The sequence below is a fragment of the Helianthus annuus genome, chromosome 4, assembly GCF_002127325.2.
Source record: "Helianthus annuus cultivar XRQ/B chromosome 4, HanXRQr2.0-SUNRISE, whole genome shotgun sequence".
In the NCBI taxonomy this organism is placed as follows: domain Eukaryota; kingdom Viridiplantae; phylum Streptophyta; class Magnoliopsida; order Asterales; family Asteraceae; genus Helianthus; species Helianthus annuus.
The window spans coordinates 192,914,046-192,929,642 of NC_035436.2; the positions used below are offsets into that span (position 1 = coordinate 192,914,046).

Consider the following 15,597-nt stretch of genomic DNA (forward strand, 5'->3'; position numbering starts at 1 on the left):
TTTCAGTACCTATCATAAACACAAGAAGATATTATATTTGACACGATTTTAAAAATATTTTTTTTTACTCTTTGTTAGTTTACCAAAACATTCCCTTGGGTTTAAACTTGAAATTCTTTAATAAGGGTTTTGACAAACATCACCTTTACAGGCTGCAGCTAGGAGGCTAAAAATGATTTGTAACAACAGATTAAAAAGTGTTCAATGGACACTTAGCCACCCTCCTTTGACATTTGACAATGATATTTGTAAATTTGTAAATAAAAAATCAGATGAAAAAACAAGCAATAAAGCTACAACCTTCAATGATTGCAAAAATATTCTATTACATAACTTACATATCAAGAAACTTGAATCCTTTTGATGCATATAACAAGTTTCTAACAAATAACTTATACATCAAGAAAGACAGCCACACCCTTTTTGCAAAAGGACTTCATAACAAGATGCAATTTGTCGGCTGCCCAATGACGTAACTTGCGCATCAAGCTAGCAATAAAGTCGCACCCTTTGACGCCTGGAAGAAGTTTCTAATATATGTATAACTTACACATTTAACATATATTATAATGAATTGATGTATCAATGGGAAGATGAAGGTAATGTCCAAAGTATTTTTGTAGCAACTAGAACTTGTTCATTCCTGTTTGATTCTGGTTCTGTATCGTGTATCGTCGATTCCCATCTTAAGGAACGAGCAACATGATCGATTCTTTTAATCATTTCAGGTGAATCGCGAATCACTACTGTTCCTTCAGGCCGTAATAACCGGTCTATTTCAACCATCACATCTACAACATTACATCTGCAAAAAAAAAAAAAAAAAAAAAAAAAAAAAAAAAACAGATGAAATTACTTAGAGAAGTTTGAATGAAAATTGCAACATTTTCTTTTTTTGCATAAAATTTAGTTGATACAAAGTGATCAAGAGTATAATACCTATTCTTTCGGGTGACTGAATCCTGTATGAGTGACTCAACCGAACACATATGGATAAAATCGTAAGTCCGGGGGTAACTTGAAAAAGGCTCACACCTAAATTAACAAGAAAACGACAGTAAATAAAGTTTAATTCATGATACTATGTCAACTATAAGATGAAAACATACCAATCATGATAAACGCCGATAAGGCCCCTATCGAAGATCACACCTAACGTCAATTGCTTATTCTGCGGAACAACATTCATGACCCACACAGGATCGGAAATCAATGCAGCAGCAAACCCACCAAAATACGCATTCATATCCATCACATTTCTTACTGCTTCAGTCCCGAGCTTCAAATTCAATGTTTTTTTGTAGTAAGAAACCCTCCTTTCCCATAGCCGTGTATCCGTTTCAAACCCGTCATTTCCATTTTTGATTAATCCGGCCCGTGATGGCGTTTTCGTTAATCTTAGGGGCCATTTCGGAATTTCACCAACCGCAAGTTTCCCGTTTACAGACGACGGTCGGCTCACACATTTCTTCAACTTAACATACCTACAGAAACCACAAATTTCTCATGTTTAAAGCTCCAATATTCAGATTACAACACATAAACATAGGGGTGTTCCGAATTCGATTCAGATTCGAAAAATTTCAAAATTCGTCTTGATTCGATTCGATTATCAAGAATTCGAATTCGCGTCCAGTAAATCGAATACGAACCGAATACGGTTTTTAAAAATTTAAATTTGATTCGAAATTCGGATTCAAATTATACATTGTTATTTATTATATTTATATACAACACACACATATAACTTTCATTTGGACTATAGTATAAATTAATCTATAAATTAAATCTAAGTCCTAAAATAGCCCATTACCAAGCCCAAATAGCCCATAACGAATTTACACATTTTAAATGAATTTGAATCAAAACGAATTTATTCGAATTTATCCGAATTCGATTCAAATTTTTAATTGAATTCGAATTGGCGTTTTAATTTGAATACGGATTCGAATCGAATTGACCAGTTTTTAATCGAATTCGATTCGAATTAAAGCAAAAATAAAATTATTCGAAAAATTCGATTCGAGTAATTTGAAAATTTGTCATTCGATTGTATGAACACCCCTACATAAACATATCTATTTTTATATGCATATAAAAGTACCATGCAGAACTAGGGTCATCAGACTTATGACATAATTTGAGCCCATGTTCGTTTTGGGCCTCAAGACATGAATCATCGACGGGCTTTTTCCAGATGGCAGTGTTCTTATCAACAACAACCGACTCATAGCATAATGCTTTCGCCACTGCTTGTAAATCTTGCCATTCTTTTTTAAGTCCGTGCCACTGAACCGGTGGGCCCGATATTACTAGGTACCCTCCGGGCCGTAGTAATCTATCAACCTCCATAAAATATGTAGCATCTGCAAAATGAAATGTTTATGTTGAGAGTCCCATTGTCCGGTAAAAATTTCGATTTTGATACTAGCTGCAACAAAACTATTTATCATAGATCAGATTATAGTTACATACCGCTATTTTTACATTTAACTTTCTTAAATAACTAGGTTTTTACCGTGCCGTACGCGACATGATAACGTATAGACTACAATCGACCAGACTCGTTTCCGAACTAAATTTACGTCGAAACATACGCTAACTCAAATTGATACCATCGAATCGAGACGTATTACATTTGACCCGATTTGTTTCCAACCAAAGTTTACGTTAAAACGTACTCCAACTCAAAACGTACATAAAAAGAAAACATTTTATAATTGACCTGACTAGTTTTCAAACAAAAAAAAAATACGTTAAAGCGTAAACGAACTCGAATTTATATCAAAGGTTTGAGGGTTAAAGAGAGGTTAGAAAGTATGGGGGGCGTTTTGTCAAGTTAGAAAGTAGGGGGTCATTTTTGTCAAGTTAGAAAGTTATTTTTATCAATTTAGAGGGTTGTGGTGATTATATAAGGTATTATATAATCTGAATATTAATATCCTGTAACTCTATAAGAAGTTGAAATAAAAAATGCACTTACTGTATGCTGTAAACGGTATCAAGCAACGAGAGCAATGGATTAAGTCGAATGAGAAGGCGGGAAATGGAAGTCGACGAGTGCCGAGCATTAAAACAAATGCCGGTATTCCTCTTTCCAAAGCAAATTGTATTTGTGATTTGTGCGAATCTCTTGGAGCAAACGAGAGTGTTAAAAGGTCTTCAGCCAGTAAATACCCGCCAAAACTAGCAACCTGGAAAGACGTTAACCAAATTTCGGAAACAATTAAAGTTATAAAACTTAGTTTGGAAAATAACTTGTAGCGCATTTAGTGTTTCGGTTTTTAACCCGAAAAATACGATATTAGAAAACTTACCCCACATCCCATATCAAGAACCGTTCTCAGAACACCACCAGAAATAGGAATATAATGTTCGAGTTGCTCGATATATTTTACGGCTCCATCAGGGAACATAGTGCCACCCCCAGGAAATATGAAGTGCGGGCCCTCTTTTTTCATCCAACCTTGATGACCCTTTCGGTCGGCTAATTTATTATACGGCATATTTTCATGCCATATCTGCAAGTAAAAGAGAAAATAACGTGTATGATAAGCCAATCTTTTTGTAACAACATAGTTTAACTAAAATACTATAGTTCGTTTGCAGCCGGAATGTTAACTAAAATGGTAATAAAACTAATCCAATGTATGATTAATTATCAACTTATAATACTCCCCACCACTACAAATAATGCAAAATAATCATACTTTACGACATCTAACGTCAATTGTAAGAGATTTCCTTTTAACTAGTTACAAGCTAAAGTCACATATTATAGATAATTCAATCCTATACCATATACATTCTAGAACTTGAGCCTTTATTAAAATCACTAAACTTCAACTTCAAATCCAAGTTACCAAACAATACATTCACATAAATTAAGAAAAAAACCATTTAACTAACATTACCTTATACAAACTAGCAGGCCACTGAATCGGAATATTATACCCATCCGGCGGAGGAATCAAACACAACTGCCGCTCCTCCGGCACCGGGCAATGTCGTTCCCGGTAAAAATTCATATCCCTGTCAATAATAATAATAATAGGAACAAATAAGTTAAATAACACAACATACACACGACTACAATAAATACACAAATGTGGTATTTACTGATTTAACTTATTTATTCCTATTATTATTACCTGCTGAGCAACCGGTTCCTGTTGGGATCTTCACAGGGCATGTAATCAACTGCATCGGCGGAACACGGTGGAACCGTGAGGTTTCGTCCGGCATCAATGAGGGCAATGAGGTGGTGGCGGCGTGTGGCACCGGTGGCGGATGTGACAATAGCTTGGCTGCCGGAGATGGCGATGGAGTCTCCGAACGGGGTGAGAACGAGAAGGAAGAAGAGAACAATTGCAGCGAAGAAGATGAGAGATACCAAGTCTAGAAAACGCCATCGTCGGATTTGGTGCTTAGAGGATGTGAGATCGAGATGGGCCATTGATGAAGATGATTATTACATGTGGGTGATTGAGATCTGGGAGGGTTTTGGAAGTGGGTGTTGGATGGAACTTGGAGAGTGAGTGAGTTTGGATGAGTGTTTTTTAAGTTTTTGTGTTGTTAAGATTCTTTGTTTAATGGTCATAATAAGTTACCAATTTAATTTGGAATTAATGAGAGGTCAACTTGTAATCCAGGCTAATAAATTTAGTGATATTTTTTAGGAATAATGGATTTTAATAATCCTGACTAATAGTCGTTGCCTGACAAGGGTCCCAATTTTAAAAATAACCAGTGGTGGTCCCATTTAAGGCTGCAAACGAGCCGAACAGACACGAACAAAACCTTGTTCGTGTTCGTTTGTTAAGAAATATATATTTTCGCGAATCGTTCACGAACACTTATCGAACGAGATTTTATGTTCGTGTTCGTTTGTTAAGGAAATGAACTTGTTCGTTTTCGTTTGTGTTTGTTTGTTAATTTTAGGCAACGAACGTTGACGAACACAAATGGGCACAAACTAATGTTCATGAATACAATTGGAAACAAACGAACACAAACAATCGTTCATGAACAGAATATATAATACACCGACACTTATTAGATATATAATTTGTCGGAATTTTGAAGTATTTAAATATATATAAAAACTAAAAACACAAATGAACTATCGAACACAAACGAACACGTTACCGAACGTTCACGAACATAAATGAACGAACACGGCCTCTGTTCATGTTTGTTCATTTAACTAAACGAACGAAATTTCCTGTTCGTGTTCGTTTGTTTAATAAACGAACGAACACAAACGAACTTCCCGTCGAACGGTTCATGAACTGTTCGCCGAACATTTGGTTCGTTTGCAGCCCTAGTCCCACCTTTTCACATATTATAAATCAATGGACCTTTACTGACAGAACTTTAATTTATTTTTGTCCCTGTTTCCTTTTCTATTAGCAAATGTCCAATTTAGCAAAGATTCATTGGTTTACAATATGTGAAAATGGGGGACCACCACTGGTTATTTTTAAAGTTGAGACCTTTGCACACTTTCTCTCTCTAGAAATCGTTTTCTCTCTCTAGAAATAGTTGCAAAGGGACAAATGAGAATAATTGGAATTGATTTTTAGTGGTGGTGGCAGTGGTGGTGGGTGGTGGAGATGGCGGTGGTGGTGGTGGGTGGTGTAGATGGCGGTGGTGGTGGTGGATGATGGTGGTGGTGAGGTAGTAATGAGAGTGTCAAATCATCGTCCACGTCAGCAAATAATAAAGTTGTGTGCCATGTCAGCATCCAAGTCAGCAAAAACTAACTGGGTTACCCAGTTAGAAAAAGGATCGATGTGGGCCAACATCTTACAAGTTAGGATTATTAGAGGGAATTTTTGAAGTTAAGATTATTATCGGCCAACTAGTGAAACTTTAGATTATTAAAATCCAATAGCCCTTAAAAAATCACTAAATTAATATAATATAACTATAACAAATGATCCGAAAATACTAATATCCTATAATAACTTAATAGCCAAATGCACAACATGGTGACACCGGAAAAAAATAACTTAGTTGTATTCAAGTAATGCTCTTTGATTTCACCTGTTTCAACTAGTGCTTTATAAATAGCTTCGGCGCAAAATAAGAAACGGTTTCTCCAACACATAAATGGTTGGGCAAGGTAGCTTTGTTACCTATTCCATTAGGAATGGCGGATTTTTTTGTACGTCACATTCATGCATTAAATTTATGTATACCCGGGGTGATTAAACAAGGGACTTCTTTGGGGTTCTACCAGGGTACGCAATGCACGGCTAATGGACCAGTTCTATCGCATTTTTTATATGCAGACGATGCGGTTTTTCTGGGTGAGTGGTCGGAGGCAAACGTTCGTAACATTAATAGGATCATGCGATGTTTTTATTTGGCTTCAGGCTTGAAGGTAAATTTAGGAAAAAGCAGTTTATTCGGGATCAGGGTAGATGAGGCGGAGGTTAATGGCATGGCAACTATATTAAGGTGCAGAGTGGGTACATTTCCTTTCAAATACTTGGGACTACAAGTGGGCGCGAATATGAATTTAGCTCGAAATTGGAGACCGGTTGTGTACATTCAAAAGCAGACTATCTTTATGGAAGGCGAACACGTTGTTGTATGGGGGCCGCTTGACACTCATCAAATCCGTACTCAGCTCACTGCCAACTTATTATTTTTCTTCGTACAAAGCACTTGTGCAGGTTATCAAAGAGTTAGAACGGTTGCGAAGAGACTTCCTGTGGGGCAATACACCGGAACATCAAAGGACGACGTGGGTAGCTTGGAATGACATCATGGCTCCTAAAGAGATGGGAGGGGCGGGGATCGGGTCTTTAAAAGAAGCTAACTTGGCTTTGCTTGCCAAGTGGTGGTGGCGGTTTAAGGTAGAAAACAATAGCATTTGGAAAAAGGTAGTATGGAGCATTCATCATAATAATAGGTCTTGGTCCCCTATCCCGGCTAAATTATCTATACCAGGGTCATGGAAACAGATTGTTGGGATTTCAAAAGAATTGACGCACTTTGGAATCGATTTAATGTGTTGTTTCCAGGCGGTTGTGGGTAATGGTTTTGGAACTTCTTTTTGGATGGATTGCTGGGCATCAGACGTCCCTTTGTGCATCACTTTTCCAACTTTGTTCCAGTTAGAGAGTAACAAAATAGCTCGGGTTGCGGATCGGGTAAAGGTACAAGCCGGGGTGAGGTACGTGGCCTTTAGTTGGGTTCGTTGTCCGTATCAGCAGCAAGAGATAAAAGAGTTGACTGATTTGGCGAATATTTTGGACAACATTAATGTAACGGGTGACGAGGATACGTGGAAATGGGCCATGGATGATTCCGGTACATTTTCAGTCCGTGGATTAAGACACCTGATGAGGCCCAGATCGGATGGGGCTGTGGGGCAGTATCATTGCTGGAATAAATGGTGTCCGATTAAGGTAAACTTCTTGACGTGGAGGCTATTCTTGAGTCGACTCCCGACAAAGGCAGCCCTCGCGAGAGGAAACGTCCAGTTAAGCAATACACATTGTGTTTTTTGTGAAGACTACGAGGAGTCCAACGATCACCTATTTGCCGTGTGCAGGTTTGTGCAAACGGTATGGGAGAAGATATTCAGATGGTGTCGTATCCCTACACCTTTCTTTTTATGCGCAAGAGATGTACTTGATTTTAACAACCAGGGCCGGCCCAAAGGGGGTGCAGGGTGGGCCACCGCTCAGGGCCCAAACCCTCCGGGGGCCCGATTATTTTTAAAAAAAAGTTATATGTATTAAATGTGTATATCTACACTTTGTTTCAAGTGAATGAACAGATTGGAAACTTGCTTTGGTGGTCTATGTTCCCAAATTAAAACAGCCGGATGGATGATGTATGCTAAAGTTCGATTCCCCTCCAAGGCATCTTTGCCTAATTTATTTTTTTTATCTTTCATTTTCTTTCCCATTTAATTTTTCCTTTCTTTGTTCCCCCTCAAGGCTTTTCAGCCTAATTTATTTCATTTCTTTCCATTTAGTTTTTCCCCTTTTTTTTCTTTTCGTTTTTCCATTGTTTTTCTATTTCAATTTCTATTTTAATTCTTAGTTTTGTTTTTCATTTTAAAACTGAAATCTTATATTATTATTTACTTTTTTTATTCTTTTATTTTTTTTAAAATAATTATAACTAAACAACTATTTAAATTTTTTCTTTTCTTTTATTTTATAATTTAAAACTAATGAAGCAAAGACGCTTTAAAAATATTATAGATTTTTTTTAGATTTTTTATTTTAGTTTTCATGGCGAATGTATTAAAACAGACAAAGTTTTCATAAAAAAGGTATATTTTAGCGGCCCATTTTTTTCTTTTATTCTTATGTTCTCTAGTATATACATATGTACTAATTTAAATAAATTTATTTTTTCTTTCTAAAGTTAAGTTATTAACTTTATATTGTAGGGGCCCGTTTTCTTCCGCTCGCACAGGGCCAAATTTTTTTTTAGGATTCTCGGAGACGGCCCTGTTAACAACCATTGCCGTGGATCTAGAAGATGGCAGAAAGTTGTTTATACGATCGTCCAAACTTCGATCTGGTGTATATGGCGTGCGCGAAATGAGGCGGTTTTTTAATAATAAGAAGGTGACGGTGGATAATTTGGTGGAAGAGGTTAAGGTTATGGGATTTTTATGGTTAAAACATCGGGCAAAGGCAATCACGCTTACATGGGAAAGTTGGTGCACATTTGATTTAACTTTATAAAATTATTTGTTTGCCGTTAAAAAAAATTAGTCTATTTCACTAGGTGCCAATTTGTATATGATTTTACCTCAATTATAACCCACATTACATTCTATTCTATTATATTAAGTTCTAACCTTATACTGGTGAAGATTGTAAAGTAAATCTGCTGCAATTGATTTGAATTTGATACTAACTAGAAATTGAAACATAATAAACAATTTTCAATATCAATATCTATAACAAATTAAAACATAAAAAAAAGGAAAATAAACAATTAGATTTTTATTTATAGTGTAGTATTCAACATGTACTTCACAATGTTACTCAAAAAATGATTCTCCCTTTACTTTTCTAATACATTTATTATGAATCATCAAAGCGTTAAAAACCACCCGTTATTGATTATGGCTAGGGTCCGCGGCTGTCCAATATCGCTTCGTAGCGATGAGTAGTTTTTCTCGCTCAAGCGGCCCTTCTTCATGATCAACCAATCTGGTTTCCCACTCGAGTTCATCGGCAATGTTCTTCGCATTGACCAATAAGTCAACATCGTCTCGAATTATTACACTTCCCTGTGGTCTTAAAATCCTGTCCATTTCCAATAGTATGTCTTCCATTTCACATCTGCACTACCAAATATTCATAAATTTTATATACCTAAAATACTGTAAATAAGAACAAATGTTTCAATAAACTTACTTGTCTTTATATAGAGTAAAAATCGAGTCTCCGTGAATGAAATCGTATGTTCTTGGATACGTAGACATTGCCTCGCACCTAGACGACAAATAACATTCGTTAAGCACATATATCCAGTAATGTTTTGTTATTGTGTATTCACTATTAATCGTAACGTTTTTATTAAAGAAAAATGGTTAATTTAGAATAGAAATTCAAAATGAAGATTTAAAAGTTAACAAGTGAGATGAGTTATAAGTAGGTAAGTAAAATAAAAGATAGAAAAGTACCAATTTTGATATGTTCCAATCAGACCCCGCTCATATATAACTCCAAGAGTGTTCACGTTCGCCTCAACGGGTACAATGTTCATGACCCACACTGGGTCATTGTCGAGGACAAGTGCGGCGGCAAAACCTCCCAAGTAAGAATTCATATCTAGCAAGTTGCGATACCGTCCTTTCTCTGCCAATTGTTGGTCTAGTGATTTGTAACGTGATACCCTCTTCTTCCAAAGATCTGTATCGGTTTTAAATATTTCTTCTGTAATGTCTCCAACATCGTGACTAATGATTCTTGGTGGGGTTGATGTCAACCTATCGGGCCATTTTGCAACTGGCCCTCCCCCAGATGTTTCCCTAATGTTGGAAACATCTGGTAGTTGAGTCAAACATGGCTCCATTTTAGTGTACCTACACAAAAAGATTTCGTCACAAAAGAAACACAATGTACATATAATATATTAAAATTTTTCTAATATTACCATGCCATATCAGGATCTTGATTTTGACAAAATTGCGGTTTCTTGAAGATTTTACGAGTGATTTTGCAATGAGCATGATTAGAAGGTTTTTGCCAAATGGCAATATCATCCTTTTGAATTAACTTTTTCCAACACAAGCTTTTCGCCACTCCTTCAATCTTATCTTGTTCCGCTTTGAATTGTTCCCTCGATTTGTCCCAACCTCTCCAACGCTTCTCCCAGTTTATAGGTGGGCCCGAGAGGATCCAATATCCTCCTGGGCGTAAAATTCTATCAACTTCAATCAAATACAAACCATCTGTAAGAAAAACACAAACATGCATTATTAATATCTTTCTCACTATATATTATGCGTGAAACGATCATGAAATATATATATATAAATGTGGTTGATTACCATATTGCCCCCATGGGATGAGGCATCGAGAACAATGAGCCATGTCAAATGCTCGAGATGGGTAAGGTAATCGAATAGAAGCAAGGATGCCAATCAAAGCAGGAACTCCACGTTCAAGTGCGAATTGTACTTGGGCTATGTGAGTGTCTTTCGGTGCAAATGACATTGTTAAAATGTTCCTTGATAAAAGGTAAGCCCCAAAACTAGCCACCTATCGAAAGATTTTAAACAAAGAGACAATGTTACATGATTAAGAAGAGCTATTTTTAAATACAAAAGAGTTAACTTCTTGCCATTCAAAAAAAAAGTGTTTAACTTGTAGTGATGTTACTTCATGCTCTTAATAGTGTTGTTACTCACCTTTTTATCATTTAAAATATTTCAAATAAATAACTATAATATCTACTTTTCATACCAATTCTACTTTTCATATCAGCTAATATATTATAGGATATAACATTGTATTATTAACCACTTTATAAACATTAAATATTAAATTAACAATTGAAACTATTTTACTAGAAATATTTTAAATCACAAAAAGGTTAGTAGTTTCCATGTCCAAATTGCTTCCTTCCAATGGACATTTTGTAGGTCCATCTAATCAACCAACCTTTTCCAAGTTTCGCAACAACCAATTTGTTTCAAAATTTACTTAATACGTTAATTTATGAAAACATTTTTTTTTTGTAAACAAACATTTAATATTATTGTTTTACTGTATAAAAAAGCCAAATTTTCTTTTGTTTTATTAGCCAGTATGGCCCAGTAATATATTTTTCTAGTACACCTTTGTATTTTGGGTTATTTGATTCAAACGTTGTTTTTATAGATCCAAACAATAATAGTGAAACTAAAAAGGCTAACTAATTTCTTATGATAATTATCATCCGCAACCACTTTGATTAGATTTTCCATGCCTAACAACTACCACCTCAATGATTTTTCTGGAGAATCTTTAGCTTTGGCAATTTTTATAAAAAATTAATGATATTTAATATATAGAATATAAGGTTGGATTCGTTAGTGAACAACCCCCTTAATTATGAACACTAATGAACTAATCTTAGCTCTTGAATCTTGATTATCAATACACAAGTGTAAATCAATAGCCAGGATTTGATGATGAAAATACACCAGTTTATTTTAAGATTTGATGATGTAAATCAATGGTAAGGGTTTGTTTACTCAGTTCACAAATACACTAGAACTACACCATAGAAACACATAGAATATATACATGCATGCATAGACAAAGAGAGGATGTATAATAAGAAAACTATCAGGCAAAGAACTATAAAAGGCGTATAAATACTTTTATATTTTTTAATTGTAATATATAAAACGATTATGTAAAGTTGTAAACCATCAACCTCATTCTTTTTTCTCATTAAATTAACAAAGCAATTCATATAATTCTATTATACACTTCTTGCGATTATTTAAAATTGGTACCATATATACTCTTTACAAAAGTGATGAGTGACCACCCCTATGCATCAACCTAATATATCACATTACACACAAATCCACCAATGTTAGAAAAAAGTCACTTTCTTACTACATCGTGTAAGTTGGGTTACATTACATTACTTTTGTTTAAGGAGTAGGTTATATGTCAGGAAATGCATATGTTGATAAATTGTATCTTTAATATATAATAATATTCCCGATTAAAATAAAATTTAGAATATTCCCGACGAAAATAATATTTTCCAAATAAAAAACCAATAAAACATTTTAGTAAACAAATTTTCCAAATAAAAAACCTTTAAAACATTGTAGTAATCAAAATGAGTTGAAAATCATTGATTTTACTCAAGTATTAGTCTTAGTAATCAAAATAAGTTGAAAATAATTGATTTCACTTGAATATTTGTCGAAAACAAATTATATACAAATCATTATATTTTTTGAACGGTGACTTTCTTTTTGAGTGATCCAATGTCACACCGCCTAAACGACGACCCTAGCCAAAATCTGCCCAGACTGTGTTGTCTTAACCGGGCCCGCGCTGGGTTGGTCAGACTTGGTTACGGCGTTCCTCCGGAAACCGTACTGCCTCCACACGAGAAGCCCTCGCTGAAGTAACAGCCGATGAAAACCGGGGTGCGGCTCAGGATCAAACACCCCTCTTCTTTCGTGAAAGCATACGAGTCGTTATGTTAAGCATCTAATCCTAGTCTTTATGTTCTCTGTGTTAGAGGAGTTAGATGTCCCTCATGTTGAACAGTCTGACATCAAGTTGTTAGGACCTGAGTCGCTATGCGAACACTTAACACAAGACTGAAATCAAGCTAGAGTGGTTTTTGAATCAGTCATCAAGGATCTTAGCCAAACGGTGACCGGCTACGTAAGCACTTTGGGCGCAGGTTTCTCGATCGGACTTGACGAATTGTCATAAAGACATCACTCTGCTTTATATATATATATATATATATATATAATAAATATATATAAAATAAATTGGATTCTAAAATAAGATTCAATGAATTAGAAGCATTCGCAGTTTTCAGTTCGTTTGGTGGGTTTGTCACCATCATTATCTAATATCCACCCTAATATGAAACAAGTGGGAATTGAACTTGAGTCTATTAATCGTTTGTTATTGTTATATCGCATTTACAACAAACAATTATGCTTTAACATTAATCAAGGATAAAAATCAATCAATTCTTCACCACATTTATAACATAGTTTGAAAATTTGTTCCAACTACCAATAACCCCTCGAAATGACTAAAAAAGATAATTCCACCCATGGAAAAAGTCAGAAACCGATTATAACAAAAGTATTATCTATTTAATTAAATTAAGTAATTAAACTAAGTCAAGCAATATAATATGTTTTCGAAAATGATATACGTTTAAAAATATATTTTTTCTTAAAAAAGTACGTAATTGTCACTTTCAATTCTGTATTTTAATGTAGGGGTTGGTTTCGGTACAAACCATATTTATCGTACAAACCGTAAGAACAGATTCTAGCACTTAAAAAAAGTTAAATTAGCACATACTAAAACAATACATACATAAAAGTAGCACTTTTGAATTATATTAGTACATGAAAATTAATCAAGATAATTGATTTAGCACATATTTGAATGATATTAGCACTTTTCTTAATCAACATATTGAAAAAAAATAAAGATCCAAATAAAGAATTAATTGCTTGTTCGTATATTTATAGAGAATTCAATATAATTGATATTATTTAGGATATTATTTTATCATTTCCCTATAATTGGTTGGATGCCACGTGCCACTTTTTAAATGGTTCTTACAGTTTGTATACGAAATTTGGTTTGTATTTGATCCTACTCCTTTTAATGTATTCAATTTTTCATTTATCTTCTATATGTTTTTTAACAACTTAAATTACATTAAATAAATACGTCTTGTATTCCTAATTTTGATATCTATAACGTACGTTCTTCAAATAACAAACACAGAAATCAAATAATAGTTAAGTAGAGAGACTTTTATAACAATTGACAATGGTCAACATGTTTCTATGATAGATTTTTTTGTAGACAAACAATTTTATATTGCTATGACAGATAAAGACCTTTCTGCTTTCTAATATTATGACGTCAAATTTCATGCTAAAAATGACAACCGACTAATTTGCAAGCATTTAAATAATTAAAACAAGAGATAAATATCTAGAAAAAATAAACATTTAAAATTTAAAAGTTTACAAAAAATATCATTGAATAAAAACAAAAAAGAAAAAAAATCATTATATCATAATAGAAATAAACAAAGTTATGAAAACATAAATACAAATACCATCATAACCGGTATGTTCCCATTGTTTATAATATTCTAATCAATATGTTTTTATAATTTTCACGCATAAAAAAATATATATGTTTGAGAAAACATGAGGTTTTGTGTCTACAAAACAAAATTAACTACGTAAGTTTTGTGTTCAAGTAAGAAATTAGTTACGTACGTACCCCACAACCGGTATCAATGGCGGTCCTAATCGAACCATCCCGGAGATTAATCAACTTCCCGATGTCGTTAATATACGCGCCGGCACCGTTAGGAAACATAGTACCGCCGCCAGGAAAACTAAACCGGTCACCCTTAAACCGCACCCAATTTTGACCAGCTTTTTCCAAAGTCAAATGCTTATGCGGCACGTTAGCATACCACGCGGCGTCACGGCTTTCCGGCCACCGGAACGGTTGCCGGTAACCATACGGAGCCGGTATTCTACACAACAACACCTCCTCTTTCTCCGGACAGTGCCTCTCTCTATACACCAACATCTCACGGTCAAACTTCAACGACCGGTCAACGTCCTGACAAGGAGTGTACTCACTGAATTTGTATAAACAGGGTGGGAACCGGTTTAAACGCGCCGCTGGTGGCGCGTGGGGTAGGTCATCGGCGAGGTGGTGGGGGTGGAAATCGAGGGTGGTTTGGGTTTTGACGGCGGCGGCGGTGGTGGTGGCGTTGATGGTACAAGAAGTGTAACGGCGGAATTCGGTGGTTGTGGTGGAGAGTTTAAGGTTTCCGATAAGGTAGGAACAAGAACATAAGACTGTAACGAAAGACATGAAGAATATGGTTCTTTTGTTCATCCTTAAACTAGTGAAATACGTTGGAAATCTGTTGGATGCCATAGATGAAAACTGTAACATGAAAACAAATTGTGTATGTGATGTGTTGTTGTTCGTTACGGTCACATGTGTTGTGTTTTAGAGAGAGAGAGGGGGAGGGAGTGGGGTGGAAGTCAGAGGTGACGATTGAAGATCTTATAAGCAGCTTTATGCTTTTTTGTAAGTTTGTAAGAAGTACACGCGCATCCACGCGCAAAGGTTAGTCTCGTAGATGTTGCTAATTTTGGAACTAGAAACATTGTGTGGTTTTGCGGGATGACTTTTTGCATCCGTTGTTGTAAGATTGGAAGAATACGATGTTTATACAATTTTTTTTTTTTGTTGTGTTTGTTCAATAACGAAATGAATGTGTTTATAAACTATTTACGAACAACACCGAACGTAAATGAACATAAGAACATAAACAAATGTTCGTGAACATAAA

At 35.1% G+C, this 15,597-nt stretch overlaps 2 protein-coding genes across 2 annotated transcripts; both read right to left on the minus strand.

Moving 5' to 3' along the window:
* Positions 1-273: 273 nt before the first annotated feature.
* LOC110937689 (probable methyltransferase PMT13) lies at positions 274-4,569 on the minus strand. Its single transcript, XM_022180139.2, has 8 exons — positions 4,152-4,569; positions 3,915-4,032; positions 3,318-3,521; positions 2,984-3,194; positions 2,105-2,366; positions 1,110-1,484; positions 940-1,035; positions 274-805 (listed from the first exon to the last, which is right to left on the minus strand). The coding sequence occupies exons 1-8, from the start codon at positions 4,454-4,456 to the stop codon at positions 583-585; spliced, it is 1,794 nt and encodes a 597-aa protein (XP_022035831.1). The 5' UTR covers positions 4,457-4,569; the 3' UTR covers positions 274-582.
* Positions 4,570-8,963: 4,394 nt separating this feature from the next.
* On the minus strand, positions 8,964-15,319 carry LOC110937688 (probable methyltransferase PMT15). The gene is made up of 6 exons (XM_022180138.2): positions 14,502-15,319; positions 10,541-10,751; positions 10,144-10,441; positions 9,671-10,072; positions 9,402-9,479; positions 8,964-9,326 (listed from the first exon to the last, which is right to left on the minus strand). Exons 1-6 carry the CDS (start codon positions 15,192-15,194, stop codon positions 9,098-9,100), a joined length of 1,911 nt encoding a protein of 636 aa, XP_022035830.1. The 5' UTR covers positions 15,195-15,319; the 3' UTR covers positions 8,964-9,097.
* Between the last annotated feature and the right edge of the window lie 278 nt (positions 15,320-15,597).

Excerpts from the sequence above, each read along its gene's own strand:
- LOC110937689 (XM_022180139.2), bottom strand. The coding sequence starts at position 4,456 with ATGGCCCATCTCGATCTCACATCCTCTAAGCACCAAATCCGACGATGG. Across the intron at positions 3,195-3,317 it reads TTCTTGATATGGGATGTGGG|GTTGCTAGTTTTGGCGGGTA; the intron begins GTAAGTTTTCTA and ends ACGTCTTTCCAG. Across the intron at positions 806-939 it reads TCAGTCACCCGAAAGAATAG|ATGTAATGTTGTAGATGTGA; the intron begins GTATTATACTCT and ends TTTTTTTTGCAG.
- LOC110937688 (XM_022180138.2), bottom strand. The coding sequence starts at position 15,194 with ATGTTACAGTTTTCATCTATGGCATCCAACAGATTTCCAACGTATTTC. Across the intron at positions 10,752-14,501 it reads CCATTGATACCGGTTGTGGG|GTGGCTAGTTTTGGGGCTTA; the intron begins GTACGTACGTAA and ends ATCTTTCGATAG. Across the intron at positions 10,442-10,540 it reads CATCCCATGGGGGCAATATG|ATGGTTTGTATTTGATTGAA; the intron begins GTAATCAACCAC and ends TTTTTCTTACAG.